Source organism: Chaetodon trifascialis, chromosome 16 (assembly GCF_039877785.1).
Source record: "Chaetodon trifascialis isolate fChaTrf1 chromosome 16, fChaTrf1.hap1, whole genome shotgun sequence".
NCBI classification, from domain to species: domain Eukaryota; kingdom Metazoa; phylum Chordata; class Actinopteri; order Chaetodontiformes; family Chaetodontidae; genus Chaetodon; species Chaetodon trifascialis.
In genome coordinates this window covers 18,645,536-18,661,320 of record NC_092071.1, presented here as the reverse complement: position 1 = coordinate 18,661,320, position 15,785 = coordinate 18,645,536, and the positions used below count along the sequence as shown (strand labels likewise).

The window sequence follows — 15,785 nt, the reverse complement described above, 5'->3', positions numbered from 1 at the left end:
TATTACTGAGCTCTGATTGACCAGTCCACAGGCAGGCCCGCTCACTCTAAAGATAGCAGAAGCTATTTTACTGCCTTGCTAATCTCTCCCAACTCCCTGTATTTTATTTTCTCATCGGCTTTCTCTTTCTCCCTCTTCCCTCGCTCCCTCACTCTTTTATCTCATTCTGTACAGTGCTCAAGGTCAACAGGTTTGTGCCTCATTGACAGCAATGGACCATTGCCACTGAAAACGGCTTTAACAAGTCGCTTTCACGTGGACTCCAACAAGTAATTCCTCTGTGGTTCCAAACCAGCTTTGTAGACATCCTGAGCGCACTCCCGTGCTTTGTCTCACATCTTTATGGTATGAAAAGCAGGGAAAGAAATTTTACTTAAGCACAAGTAAAATTATGTCTGTAAAAATGTACTTAGATAAAAGTAAAAAGTCAGTTAAGTTACTGCATTAGATCTCTTCTTCGGTGCAGCCTCACTATGGTTAACCAGAAAACACAGACAGTTAAGCCAAAAGACCAACAATGAAAACAGAACCATGGACACCACAGTGAGTGAGTGCAGCAAGCTTTATTAGACTGCATGAATTAAATGACCACCACGAGCATTTCAGCAGTGAGCCTGATAGCGAGACCCAGCATGCACCTGCTGGTCAATCAACACTGTGTTTGATTTGGGTCACTTAGCGTGCTTGGCGGGTGATGCATTAAACCAGTGATTAGTTAAACTAGATTGAACCTTTTTTTTTTAACCTGTGCTGAGGTACAGCAATGCTGACTCATGGTGACTTCTTCTTCTTCAGTTGGCCAGTGAAGGTTTTACATTTAGGATGTTTTAGAAGATTTTCTCAGTGTCAGCTGAGTGCAGGGCGTCGCCTCCGCAGACACACCAGCAGCTTCTTCTCTGCTGCAGCTGCTGATTGGCTCCTTTTCTTCCATTCTCACGCAGTCTATATTACTTTTTACTATTTACCTCTTACTTTTTTTTTATGATTTTTGTTTTTACTTGTTAAGTACACAGAAAAAACAAGAGCAAATCTAATCTGTTACCACTGCCCCTGCTAAAAAGCAAGACAGACCCAACAAATTGATTTTCCTGCTTGGGTTATTAATCATTTCAGCGTAGCAGCTATTGTTCATCACAGGCTACTGATTATTAAATCCCCTCGTTTATCCACCTGAAACCACTTTCAACTGCTTTCCTTTTTGATCTGTCACTTGCTCTCAGTAAAACTGAGGTCCAGTTGGAAATGTAATTTCCCCCCTCTTCTGTTCTCTTGATTCTCTGCCGTGTTTCTTTTCCTCAGAGATCCTTGAAGAAAATAAAGCCTTATGCATAATGAGCAATTTGAGGTCTATCTACCAAAGTTCTTCACTTTGAAAACTTCTCTCCCTTACTCAGCTCTCTTATTCCTCTCCTCCTTAATCTCTCTCAGAAACATTTATTAGGGAGTCATGTTTTAGTTGCTGCTGTGTACGTGATTACCTTAAGCCAAATGTTTCGAGAAATGTAGGTAGTCGGAGGAGCATCATTAGCATAATTTCCCAGAGGCGCACTGAGCTTAATTATCAACATGGCTGTGTGCAGACTAGAGCACAGCTCATCACATTAGGATGGAGTCCCTGCTGTTTGTGCCCACGCTCCGCCAGGTCCCAGCTGACTACCTGAAGATTCATTGCTGGCACAGTTCAACTCCCAACAACTCCAAAACTTTCATCTTCCACACTACGATTCCTCACCTTGAGCACACCGAGGGGTCGAAATAATGGAGCAAACTCAATGCGCATTTAGATACGTAACACCGGAGACTCTGGTGGACCATCTGTTGTGTTCTGTATCATACTCGTTTTCCTTTAAAGATGATTGGTTTTTCTTACAGAGCAATCTGTTGTGTGTGGTCTTCTCAGGCGTGCTCACACGTTCCTCTGCTTTCCTTTATCTTCATCTGCGGTTTCTGCATAATGCACAGTCTCATCCGTGTTTTCGACGTCCATCCGCTTCCCTCTCCACGCCGCCAGAGCAGAGGTGCAGGAAAAAGTGTGACAAACAGAAATGATCCATCTCCATTTGCCTGCAGATGGAGGGGGGAATGGAAATACTCCTTGTATGTGGCCAGTGAAAAGGCAATTTCCTAGAGACACACCACCGTTACTGTCCTTTGTTATGCTTTTATTATTGGACACACACGCTGTCACATTTCCAGCAATCTTTCAGATTTACTGTCCTTGAGTCAGACACTCACTCCCAATTGTTGTAGAAGCTACTCTTTATCTAGACAGTCTTGTATGTCCATGTATACAAATGCATAATCGTATGTGTATATACAATATAAGTGCGTGTATGTAGGTCACACTCTACTGCCCCCGACCTCATTTCCATCAGCTTGTCTGATCACATCTAGGTTATTGTTATCTACGTGGGACTAGACAGTGATTGGCTCACCTGTTTTATTCATGGAAAAAAACGCTTGTTTATGGAAAAAGGCGAGGGGAGACGTGAACGTGGAGAAGGAAGCGCCGCAGTAGAACAGTAGTTCTGATGTATAGCTTTGGGCCTGCATCTGTAATTAAGCAACATTTCACAGCCTTTTCCAGCATATGTTTCCTGTCACTGTGTTTCATCAATGACAAACATGGCCTGCAACATAAACAAACAAGTGCCGCGTTGACAAATCAAGATTTATTAGACCTACTTTGTTGTTGTTTTGCATTCGCCCGCAACTTTACCTGGATGAAGGCAGGCATTATCCCGGCAGAGGAGAAAAATATGTGTTTTTCCCCACTGGCTTGTGTGTCTTTGCTATGCACGGTAATGTGACATCAAACGGGTTTGCGGTATTGTAAGGCCACAGACTAATGTGTGCGCTCTTTCATGTGTCTTTGAAGTGAATAGCAGCAGCAGATAATGTCCCTGTTTGGACCGCAGCCAGATAAGAAGTTTCTCTCAGGAGTGAGAGTAAGCAGCGGGTGCCGGTGACACGGAGGATAGAAGTAACACCCAAAGGCCCGCTGTGGTGCTGTGCATCTTCTTTTCATGTTTGTGTATCCTCACGTCTGACTGCTCTGGTCCCGGTGGAGCTGGTGGTCTCCTCTTGACTGTCTGTCCGGCTTGTAGGTCAAAGAAGATAAGCAGGACATTAGTCTATTCTAATATATTCCACTTCCCTCTGGCTGGCTGCGAGGCCTGAATGTATATTGTATAACCTGTCCTGTCTTATTTTTCGATGTCAGTGCCCTTGTCTTCTCATTATGAAATACTTTAAAGTGCCTGTCCTCTATAAGAGAACACGCAAGACAGCATATTCAGACCTCCTGTAAAGGTTTACGCAGTGAATCACGCTGCTTCAGTACAAGGCTGCTGTACACCGGTGTTTACTGCGTGGTACTTGTCTCGACAGGCGTCTTCCTGTCTGGGCTGCGGTGACAATGATCAGCGCACTTAATGTATTTTATGTAACTGTTTGCCAGAAGGAGAAAACAGACGGATGACACCACAGCAAAGCGGGATTTTATGAGCGCTGCATGGACAGTAGGGGAGCCGCCCATTTCCTATTGAGTTTAATTCAAATCATCCCATTGCTAACAGTTATGACAGTCAGCGCAGGGTGGAAATGGAGTTTGATTCAAAGCGCAGGTCTTGGCGTTGTAATGAAATGGGCCTGAAAGCTCACAGAAATGATTTTTTTTTATTAGTAATATCACTGGAAGAATAAAGAATTCGACATTAAATACAAGGTGTATGAATGACTGGGAGCGCAGCATATTGGATTTCTGACATTTCTGACGAGTAGATTGCAGATTTACCAGATTACTACAACTGAACTCAGGCATTCACACTGAAATATGACACATGACTGATCCTATGATTTGTGTGTCTCTGGGCTTCTGTGATTTCTGTGTAAGAGGTCCGTGATGAAATTGATTCGGTGTCACGCTTGGACGCTAGGTTATCACACACCTTCCTGCCCCACAGACTCATTCAATCTCTTTCTATCGTCGCCACTGCTGTGAACCTGTCTCGCTGTCTCTGGGAGCAGCTTTCCATTTCTCGCTGCACCGCTGAGAAAGAGATTCAAGGTTAATTCAGTTCATTTAGTTGTTAAAAGCTGCACAGCGTCTTTGTGTGGTCATACAATGCTGTTTTCTTTAATTTTGCGTCTCCTCTTCTACCCGTGCCGTGGATGCACACACAAAAAAACCTGTACACACAAAGAGAGAAGCAAGCACATAATGCTATTTGCTATTCATTAGCATACACAAAGGCTTCCACAGCCTTGCAGCTACCTGTGAAAACAGGCTGAGGCCGATGAACAATGAAACCGAGTCGTCTTGGACGCTTCTGGCTGTTTTGCATTTCCAAATCAATATTTTACTCCCTCGGTCTGAAGTCTGTGCATTCAAACAAGTTGCCAGTAATGAGAAATACAGCAAATTATCAAGAAAAGACATTTCTCAAGATTAACAGACTGTAAGCATGTTAAATGACAGCACTGCGAATGAAAAGAAACTCAAATAATGCAAAACAATGATTGGTTCGAACGGCCACTTCTGCTCATTAGCACAGGCTCTGATTGTGAGAGGCTTATTTTGTTTTGCTTTTTCCTGTGAATGAACACACACGCTGAACGATCATGACCCCCCTCTTCGGCTCTGTGTGTAAAGTTTGCAATGAAACTGGGACACATTACTGCCCAGCTAACTTGAGGTCTCTCCATTATTCACTGTCTCATCATCTCTGCGCCATTATGTACTCAGCAGCACTGGTCTGATTGAAGCTGACAGACTCTCCACACTCCTCTTCATTTTTATTCCTCTCTGTGGAAAAAGGTCTGGCCAAGCTGGACTTTCCTCCTTGTCTTGAGTTCATACAAATGCAGACAATTGATTGGGGGCTGGGAGGTTAGTAAACTGTCTGCTTCTTGGGTCTATTAGGAGGGAAATGATGGAAGCACTCGTTGCCTTTTACTGCCTGGTGGCTGCTGTGGACGGCTCTTTAAAACCCCTGTAACGGACTGGGCCAAAGTTTTTGGGGTGGGGAGGGGGGTTAAGTCTTATATTTCATTTTGTAAAAAGAAAGCACCATCCCCATATCTGAAAATAATGTATTACCAGAATTACAGGATATTCCAGACACTCTTTATTTTTGCACAAAGAACTGCTGGAAAGTTATTACAGCCACAGAATAAGTGAAGTTATTTCAGATCAGATCAGATGCTGCAATAGTCTGATATGTATGAGCTCAGATAGGCTATCTGATATCCCTCAAGTCAATTACCTGAAGCCTGAGTCGAAACAAAACCGTCTTTTTGGTGGAACTTTTTGATTATAATACTGTGTCTTTACTATAAGTCTCACAAGGAAGACGGGACCTGGGACAAGTTTCGCACAGTCCCTGACTGCATTTAAATGAGACGTTTGTGTCTCCCCAAGTTGACCGGTGCTGCACCTTTCTTCTAACAGTGATTTTAACATGTTTCCTTCAGTCGTTTGCTGTTATTCGTCACAATCATACTAAAGTACTTATTCTGCTTTCGTGTGATCCCAGCAGTGCTCGAACAATCATTACCTGCTGACTAACCCTTGCATGCCCCCCACCCTTTTATTATGTCTGCCAATGTTGTCAGAAACACAGAAGCTTTCTATGAAGCGGCACTCCATGAGCAGTGAAAAGTGCTCTCCTGGCTGCACAAGTAATGAACACTTTTAGGCTACTGGGATTAGACTAACGGGCCATGTAAGACCGCGTTGAAATTAAGCTTGTTTACCCGTTTTGTTTGTCACAAAGCACAGACCTCATTCATCTGCATTATGCAATTCATCATTGGACTCATGTAACATGATGAGACTCACAAATGACAGAACCAAAGATGCCATCTTTTTTCTTTCAAAATGTGGTGCCTACATTACCCACAATGCAAAGTAGTGTGTTATGCAAGTGGAGGTAAGCTTTCTTTTTCAAACTGGTATCAATCAGACCCAACCACCATGGACTCAAGTGACATCACTTGAAGACATATAAGACTTCATGCTGCTCCCCCTGGAGCCACAAAAGGCGATATACAACATTTTTCGCATAACAGTAGTTCTCCACAAGACCAGAAAAAAAGCCTTTGATGTGAAAATCAGTGGACTTCTCCATTAAGATGTGTAAATGCACCTTGCTTTGGTTTCATCCCCTTCAGATTTGAAGGATAAAATTGATCCTTTTTGAGTTAGCCTCTGATATGAGGTTGGTTTTACGGTTTTTCGACAGTTCTCCTCTCATTAAAGGCTTTCCGAGATTCAGTCAGCCCAAGCTGCAGCTTATCTGATCCAGACACCCGCCCTGCATACCCTCCTGGTCTGATTGATAAAATCCATCCCTCGCCCTGCTTACCTGACACTTGTTAGAGACTGCTGCCTGCATTTCATTCCTGTATTGATTATTTGCGGCTTATGCTGTGTTGTTCATCATTTATCCATTCTAGTTTTGTGTCCAAGTTTGATTTAAATGCCGTCATTTCAGAGTAGGCGGGATGTGTCCTTGGCTTGTGAGCACACGCCTGTGTCTTTGTGTTTCTTCCACAAAAGCCAATGATAGTTTGATAAAGAAGGTCATTAAAGTGTCATTAGGCAGTGAGCTCTGAGACGCCAGGGCCCTGCAGATAAAGCATGGGGCCACTCTGAGAGCTCTGAGGGCTGGGTACAGGGTTGGGATGTGCAAGGCTGAGAGGCAGACCCTCAGTGAACTCCACAGAGAGACACCATGGAAGGCTAGACAGTCCTCACTTAAGAGGACACCTCTGCTTCACCCATTCAGGCCTCAGCATTCTGCTTTTCTCTTCCTAACAGTCAATCCCAAAGCCCCCAGTGTGCAAGAACATCAGTGGAAGCGTCCTACCTCCTCATCCCTGCTCCTTCACTGCCCACACAAACCATTGATTTATACTCATGCAGCTATTGTATTGTAGTTCTCACGTGAGCACTGTTTCCCCTGCCCTTGAACGGAGGAAAACAGACATCTTCTGAAATCAATACCGTGTAATAAAAGATATGTTTGTTGTGTTTTCGACAGGGCTACTCACTGTCACAAGTTCAAGCTTTTCCAGTTACCCCAGCTCTTCAAAGCTAAAACAGCTATGACAACTGGTATTGTAATGGAAATCCAGCCGCGCTCACAATGACTAAGAGCAGCAATGATAGCCTGTAGCGCAGTCGATAACTGCTTGGCAGCACAGGCAGGGAGACTTCGCTCAATTTGTAAAAGCGAGCCACTCTCAGGCTGCATGGCCACTGAGGACAGTGTCTTAGAAAGCTGATCACAGCACAAGTGCGGGTGGAGAGGGAGGGGGAGTTTTTAAAAATGAGGAGTGCAAATGGATTTAAGGAGACATGAATCACTTTGCAGAAGACGTTTCTGTCAATTAGATAATCACAGCTTTTGTTGTTCTATACATTAAAAGCTCTGTTCTGCCACTGTTGGACTTATAACACCATCAAGGTCATGATTTATTTTTATTTGTTTAATACAAGGCAACAAATCATAAGTCTCTGTGCAAATAAGAGGCACTGCTGCAGCACTGATGAAGTACCTAAACTCTTAACTCTCAGGCCAGACCGTTCTCTGCAAAACCTCTACTGCCACCAAGTGGCCCTCAGTCGGCACACAGGACAGTGTAGAAATCTAGCCCTCAGGATGTTTATGGGTTGGTTTTACTCTCAATAAGATTTTATCTATGAAAGAATAAACATGCAGTTCTAGCTGTAGAAAGATCTTTTTAATCTTTTCTCTGACATATACTGATGAATATTCTGCTCGCTGTCTAACCCACTCTGCCTTCTCTCACTCTGTCTTCTCTGCAGTGTTCATCATGGCTGCTGGACTGCTGGTCTACCCCTTTGGCCTAAACTCTTCACTGGTCAGGTCCTTCTGCGGGGACTCTGACATCTACTACGCTGGCGAGTGTCAGATCGGCTGGGGCTACATGCTGGCTATCGTCGGAGTCATGCTCACCGTCTTCTTGCCCTTTTTTGCCAAATATGCACCAAAGGAGCAGCTGTCCCCCACCCCTCTACCCACGCTGTTATAGTGCATCGATACAATGTCTTGTTTTTTCCTCTTTTGACCCCTCTCTCTAACCGGGGCTTGATATCATGGAGAGACACCTGCATCCCGTTTTTAAAGGCAATGCTGTTTGGGAAGCCCTACTCAGTGATAACTAAAGCTGACGCTCAACAACAAACGCTGTCTTCCTGCATCTGTTATGTAATTAATTCAAATTCAGTTCATTTAAATGGAAGGTTTTAATGTTTTAATGATAGTCTGTGGTTATCATTTATACCCTCAAATCTACAGTTTTCTGCAGTTTGACTTAAATGTTGTCTTCATGTTAGCTTTGGAGATGACGCAGTCAGAAAATGCAAGGCCTCATAACCTCATTTCACACTATTTAACAAAGCTAACACAAACACACAAAAAGTACTTGCTAAACATTTAAGAGTTGTTTTCTTTCCTTCCTTCCTTTCTTCTGTGGGTAACAAGTCAACATATGTAACATTCCAAAACAGACTGGTACTTGGGTGCATAAAGACAGTGGAAGCATGACAGTACGACTTGTCCAATCAAATCATCAAAAAGAGCTTTTGAAGAACATTCAAGTCAATGGGAGAGCCCTTCTGAGCGGCGGCGTGTCAGCTCTGAAGGAGATGCATCTTGTGACGATGTTTCGTGCATACGCGTTTGGACTGTACATATGGCCGAGCTGATGTTTGGGTTTTGAAAATAAAATACTGAAAGTAGAAAACTTTTGAACACTTTTGCTCTTCAGACTTTTTCTGCCTTCCAGTCTTGTGACCAGGCAGCGAACCAGTGGGAGTCAAAGACAGAGAGAAAAGGACAGCAGACACAGCATCAGACCTGCCGAGAGGACAAACAGAAGTCTCTTCTCATAACAAGGATGCCAATCATAATAATAAGTAGTGGTTTCAGAGCAATGTTGTCAAAGAGTTTATGTTGGGATCCTTTTGTTAACCTTTTCCCCAGAATTGTTTGTGTAATGTAACTGGCTTGGTAAACATGAGCAGTTGTTTTCTGTCTACAACACACAATACTAAACACTCTAATTCAGGAAAAAGTGATCGCAAAAGGCAGGGAGAAGAATTTTGTCAAAAATGCATGATAAGATGGGCTTTGTTAATGGTAAAACAATTGATCTAGATTTTAAATGTGATCTGACCACTTTGTGCCTTTTAACATAACCAAGACAAGTGTTTAATACAATTATCAGGTTATCATCTTTTTCTGCTGAAAAACTGTGGATCCTGTTGTGTGACGTGTTTCTTTCTCTTTTGATTTTTCCTCTCAGAGGTAAAGAGTTTCTCCTGTACTTGATGCAGTATGATCTCATTAACTTGAGAATATATTCTGGAGGATAAAAAAAGATGATGTATTGTAATCCATGGAGGGAATGGCAGAGAGAAGGGAAAAGAAAAAAGCAGTGTGCTTGTGTTCAATTATGCCCTGAGACATTTTTGCCAATTATCTCTTAGAGGTAACTTGGATTGCTAAATTAAAAGGTTGTGACATGCAGCTAACAGATTAATTCCTGGCATTCCTGACTTATGTGATTTAGAAATTGAGTGATAGATGAGGAAGCTGTACTAATTGAACTTTGCCTTTGGTTATCTGTGCTCAGCTCACACATTATTCACATTTTGTGTAAAACGTGGCTTAAAATAATTAGCTCCTCAAATAAGCTAATGTGATGCTGTGTTTTTGTCAACCCACCTCTCCTTTTGATTGCTGGCACCGTTCCTGTCATGTTCCAAGGACAAAATGTCTACTTCTCCACTTACTGTTCCTGTACACTGCCAACTTCATCAAGCTAGAGTCCCTTTTGTAGTTGGTGTTTATGTGCATATTAGTGTTAAATAATGGGTTGGATTTTGCTAATGGGTTAATCTTTAAATATTTCCCAAATTTGGGTTCCCATAATGACCTGACATTAAGAAAATGACTGTGATTATGTTGCCATATTTGAAAGAAGGTCAGGAGAGAAATGTTGGTATTGTATTGGACCTCATACTGTGCTTGACTGTGGGAATGACTCGCGTGACTGCACTGGACTTATTCCCCTATTTGTTCAACCATTGTGTGTAAAGTCTCAGCACTGGTGAAACTGTTTTGGTAGAGTAGAATTATTGTTTTTTTTTTTTCATTGTGATGTTTGACTGTAAATAAACTAACTGTACTTGATATCACGCTATTCTTAACTGCCCCGTTTTTCAAAGATATATTTTGAGATATTACCTCATCGTGTTTGCTTTACCCGAATTAACCTCTAAACAATGTTTGCTGTCCTGTGAATATTCTTTGTAATAAAAATATTTCAGAACTTACAAAAAAGAGAGGCTTCACTTTTCGTTAAAGGTTCGTTTAAATGAAACAACTCTTTATATATTTCACAAATAAATGCACAAACATCGACTTCAGAACACGCATGTGAATTCAGCTGTTTAAGTTCTGAACAAGGGCATTTTTTTTGCATACAACAAACTAAAGGCAACAGCAAAAAACATTAATAACACCTTAAACGTACTTTTTAAAACTACAGAAACTTCTAGGCACAACAAAAGACAACTAATACTATACTGCACTAAGCTTGGCTCTAATGTACTCTCATCAAACACTGGTATACTTTCTTCCTACCAGACTTCGTGCTCAGACTTCACTGAGTGATTTGATCAGCGCCCTCATTTCTGCATCGGAGGCTTTGACGGCTTCCTGTGCGTTCCTCAACTCTGAGGGCAGGCCGGGTCTGACAGACACACAAACCAGGACATCTCTACTGCGATCGTAGTTTCCCACACAGCGATGAACTTGACCACGGATGAGACGGGGCAGTTCCTGTTCCTGTTGGACAAGAGGCAGAAATTAAGTCAGATTCCTGTGCTGTTTTATGTTTCAAATACTTCACAGATTGCCAAAATGCATGTTGGGCCGCCACCCCATATAAAGGGTAGATGATTTTGCCTGGCATGGAAAAAATTTAAAAGGATTTTGAAAATTCATGGGTAGAGGTACAGTACATGCAAAAAAGGTGCCATTTCTGAACCAAAACATTAGTGAAACAGAGACAAAAAGGAAACCCCAGAAAAATCAACAACAAAAAAAAAACTTCAGCTGCAGCCTCATAGCAGAGGACATAAAGAAGCAAACCTCTTTTCACTATCCCTGATTTAGTGGCAGATCAACCTCCAACATCACAAAACCAATTCCAAAAACACCTGTTTGGAACATTCCACAGGTAAACAGGTTCACTGGTAACAGGTGACAGTATCATGATTGGGTATGAAATGGGCATCCTGGAAAGGCTCAGTCATTCACAAGCAATTTACCTCATAAGGGGAAGCTTTTTATATCAACTCACATTTTCATAGAAGACACACTGCACAACCTCTTTCCCATCTCTCATGAGAAAGTTTTTGGCTCCGTGGTGACCAAGTGTGACCGCAGAGTCTAGAGTAGCTGAGGGAAGAGCACCAGTTTCATTAAAGCAGATTAATGGTGCTCAATAATACGTAAAAGTCCACATCAGTGACAACAGCAACTCCTAATCAACTGACCAAATATCTCAAACAAGTATGGGACTTTGTCTTTAAACTGGCTCCAGTGTCTCATGCCACCAATAACTGCAGTCAGGATCCTCAGTGAGTTCTCAAAGGCTGGCTTCATTGGAAATGTTGCCTGCTAAACACAAATACAAAGGCTGCACTATTTCACTAACAAAATCATGAAACTTCTTCGTATAGTATTAGATATTTCCCACATATTTTTCTACCTGAGTTTGAGTTTGTTGCGCAGTCTGAGGTTGATTTGTGCTCCTGTTTCCCTCAAAGGGCTTTTTCTGCAGCCCAAAGCTGTTAGTAAACTTCCAGGAGTTGTTTTGTGGGTGTGCTGCATTGGCAGAGGGCCTGCTGGGTGCTGTGGCAGGAGCAGGTTGAGGTCCGGACTGCTGGAAATACTGATGTGTTGGATTTGGCGGTCTGTAAAGTGACTGCTGACCCATCTGAGACAGCCCAGTACGGGGTGTTGGCTTGCTTTGTGCACTCTCAATGATGCGGGGGGCTTGATATTCACTCTGTCTGCAGTTAACACTGGGAGTGGATTCCTGTTGTCTCCCTGGTTTGCCAGGCTGTCCCATGTTAGAGCTGAAAATAAAAATGAATAATCCTACCTTAGTTTCACATACTGGGATTTAAAATTGAAACCCAGCACTCACCAAACCTTAGCCACATGCCAAACTGACTTTTTACATTTTTGAAATTTCAACGTCTTAAATTATTGGTCTCGGTTTTTTATATGTTATTTATACGTTGTGTGTTTGCAAGGCTTTGACAAATGGGTCAAACCACAGACCATCATGCTAAGGGTCAGAAAGCGAAACATACCTTGTGCCTCTAGCTTTGTATGGATGTGGTGCGGGTGCATAGTGTCTCACTGCAGGGGCACGTCCTGGAGCAGGTCTGTTTTTGCCATACTGCTGGGGTGGAGTAGATGGTGGGATGTTCTGTCTGTTCCACAGATGGCTTTGTGAAGCACCACAGGATGGACCTGAGGCCTGGTAACATCCATAGTTACCTGAGCAAAGGTACATTCTCTGAGAACGATCTTGTAGCAGCCTTCACTGTCTGTAGTTGTGAATGGTTATCTTAATTGATGGGGAGAAGCTTTGCAATACTGTGTTTGTTTTATGTAAAATGGTTTCTATTATGTGATTAAGGAGATTGTGTTTTTTTAGCAGCCAGATATTAATGGACATTCATTCAATTAGCATCTTTAAAATATATCTAAATGCTCTGTGTAATTCACGATGTTAAGCTGAATTATGACTTGCTAGTTGAAGTGAATTTCCGTTTTTCTTTGGGTGTACTGCCACCTAGTGACTGAAATACATCAGAAGCTTGCAGAATATAACCGAATGCTTCACCTGATGAGCTGTGAGATGTAGCTGAGCTGGTGCTTGGTGTGTATTCAGTATGTGAGAAGAACTCGTCCTCTGAGGGAGCTGATGTCAAAGGAACTCTGGTTCTTTTCTTCTGGTTAAAGAGCGGCACAGACAGGCAGCCTGATGGAGACAACCAAGGAAACATATCTGAACATATCTGACTGCCCAGCCAGACAAAACAGTGCTCCTTGACAATTCTATTAATTTACCAACATATTAATATAAAAAAAATCATTTTAAAACAAGCACACGTCCATTTTTTTATTGTGTCTAAAGTTAGACCACTTGAGTCTCATCACTTAGCAGAAATCAAAGCAAACTATTAACAGGAAATGAACATACTGGGATGCAGACTGTGAAATGGATCTGTGTTACAAACCTGCTGTTGGTCTGGCTGGCTGGTTTTCTTGTCTCCTCATTGTGGTCACTTAGAAAATGCAGCTCATCTTACTAGCAAGAGATATTAGCTAAAGAAAGAGATTGACTATATATAAAAAGAGCATGTAACTGATGTCCTGGTTTATTTTAGCCACTTGGTTCCAAAAAAAGTGAAGAGGTCAGTTAAATTGGCTTGAAGGTCTTGACAAGTTAAAACAGATTACATTCTTTTAGTGCTTTGTTATATTAGCAACAAGGCTGATGCAGCGTTAAATTAGCTAATTTAGCTGAAAAGCTAGCATTAGCTGCATATTCAGACAGCTCACCGAGCTAAGTTGGTACCATTACAGCGGTCATGTACAGGTACCACTACCAACTGTATCTGCTTTCACTAGCCTAAAGTTTTCTGTGAACACTGAACATTAAGTAATTTCAAACTCGTTTTACTGGCAAGAGTTAACAAAAGTTAACAACCTACGACGAAATGTCGTGTCTGGTTCAGTACCTTGGAAAGCGACACGCGCCAAATCTCACCGCTGACTGGTGTTGCCTTCAAGTTCCCCTTTCAAGCTCGGAAGTGCTAGGACAAATTAGAGATGATTCATATACCTTTGGTCGAGTCATGACAAAGGTATTTTTGTGATATATGGCGCTTGTTTCTGTAGCATTTTTTAGAATGAGGGAAATCTGTTTTTGGCAAATGTCACTGATTTTACTGTGTCTCATACTTTATGCATCATCTCCATCCTTTGTTGACATAATTTGAATGTTCATCTGCCACTTTGTTTGACACCATTAAAAAAGAAAGAAAAATCACAAGAGCAATTTTATTAATGTAAGATGGTAATGTCGGATGTGAATCCTGTTTCTTAATACAATAAAGGCTGGCTTAGGCTTTGACTGAGCAGTTGACCATCCAGGTCTTGGATCAAAATGATTTGACTTCATTGGTCACTCTTTAGACTGCTATGTACAACATGATCAATGACCAGCTTTTCTTGTCTTTTCTTGCAAGGAGCAAAAATCAACCAACTAGTCTGCACTTTAGATGTATAATGAAATAGACAGCTCTTTAAAAAATGTTTGTGAAAATATGCTTCGCTTTCCACATGGAAAAATATGATCAAGATTTTAGTTTAGGCATTACCATCGATATGTCACTATGAAAGAGGAATATGAATGAACTTACACCTGCAAAACAATACAAGACTCATAAAAGGTGTAATTTCCATCTTAATACAATGGATGGGGTGATAAAAATCAGATGTCTGTGACTTCAGAGACAGACATAAACAGAGACTGTGAAAAAGAAACTGAATGTGTGTATATTTCTGTGATGACGTTCTCCTAACTGTGTCAAAGTGGAGAAGGGAGGATTGGAGAGTATAGACCAACATCCAGCAGGGCTTCTATGAGACTCCTTGAAAGATTGTTCTAGCCACAGGAAAGCACAGAATTCCCATCTGTACCTAAATTCTTTTCAACGACTATTACGAGTATTCAAATCTGTAAACGAGACAGGCACATGTTGTAAGCTTCATCTCATTTGTTACTAGCCCGGTGTGACTGTAACGCCCTGCTCATTCTGCATGTGGACCTCACTTGACTCCTCGTGGGAGGGAATGAACTGAAGTAAATAGAGACGGAGGCATCTTGTTGGAGAATCTATAAGGAAAGAAAAGGGCAAAGGCGACAGACCTAGCAGCTCTACTCTTCATTTTGCATACAGCCTGAGGCTAATTTCAGCCTCAGTGGGTTTGTGTCACATCCTTGCTGAGGGTCTCTTTGATCTTGACACACATAGCTTCTCTGTCTTGTATTTCCTTCTCTCTGCAAATCCATGGCAACAGCAACATGAAAGGTCTATGCAGGATGCCCTCAACTACATCCTTTGCCACTGAGAAACAACTATATGGATCTGCAAACAATTTGTGTTATTGATCAGACTATTTCAGGTGAGAAACAAAACTTCCCATGCTACCCTTTGAATCTCATTCATCCTGGCTCTGTAGTAGAAATTGGGGTGGCAGAAGCCTACATTTGGTCCCCTGTGCTGGAAATGTTTGGATCTCCAGAAAATTGCAAACCATTTATTAACTTCCCACCTATACTGACCACACATAGTCTGCTGTGACTTTGGCTTAATAACATAGAGATTTTGATAAGGACATTGTCTACATGGGGCTCAAATTTTCGGAGTCTGTCACTGAGAGACAATCACAAACACTACAGCCCTTCCAGCCACGGTTCCCAAACTTCCTCATCTGTCACCAAATCTTTATCAGTCAGCCAATTCCCCAGCTCTGGACATCAAAGAGAGCATGCGACATACATCTAATACACATCCGTTTTCTGTCTTCTGGAAGTTTCAGTCCCTGGGCTATACATTGCGTCCCAGCACTCACGTAAAACCGATCGTTGATTACGGA

The 15,785-nt window shown here is 42.0% G+C and overlaps 2 protein-coding genes across 3 annotated transcripts in view; one reads left to right on the top strand and one right to left on the bottom strand.

Annotated features, from left to right (window-relative positions):
- Window positions 1–10,370, top strand: part of LOC139344246 (LHFPL tetraspan subfamily member 7 protein) — a 115,781-nt gene extending 105,411 nt beyond the window's left edge. The window contains exon 3 of the mRNA XM_070982214.1: window positions 7,835–10,370. Coding sequence (XP_070838315.1) covers window positions 7,835–8,061 — 227 coding nt within the window. The 3' untranslated portion in view covers window positions 8,062–10,370. The remainder of the gene's footprint in view (window positions 1–7,834) is intronic.
- Window positions 10,371–10,396: 26 nt separating this feature from the next.
- Window positions 10,397–13,920, bottom strand: LOC139345037 (spermatogenesis-associated protein 22). Of its 2 annotated transcripts, XM_070983486.1 has the most exons (7): window positions 13,358–13,898; window positions 12,961–13,098; window positions 12,422–12,611; window positions 11,812–12,181; window positions 11,597–11,720; window positions 11,401–11,498; window positions 10,404–10,883 (listed from the first exon to the last, which is right to left on the bottom strand). In XM_070983486.1, the coding sequence occupies exons 1-7, from the start codon at window positions 13,395–13,397 to the stop codon at window positions 10,692–10,694; spliced, it is 1,152 nt and encodes a 383-aa protein (XP_070839587.1). In that variant the 5' UTR covers window positions 13,398–13,898; the 3' UTR covers window positions 10,404–10,691. The 2 variants fall into 2 exon arrangements, with proteins under 2 accessions (XP_070839588.1, XP_070839587.1); XM_070983487.1 differs by lacking the exons at window positions 11,401–11,498; window positions 11,597–11,720 and having other exon boundaries at window positions 10,397–10,883; window positions 13,358–13,445; window positions 13,862–13,920.
- Between the last annotated feature and the right edge of the window lie 1,865 nt (window positions 13,921–15,785).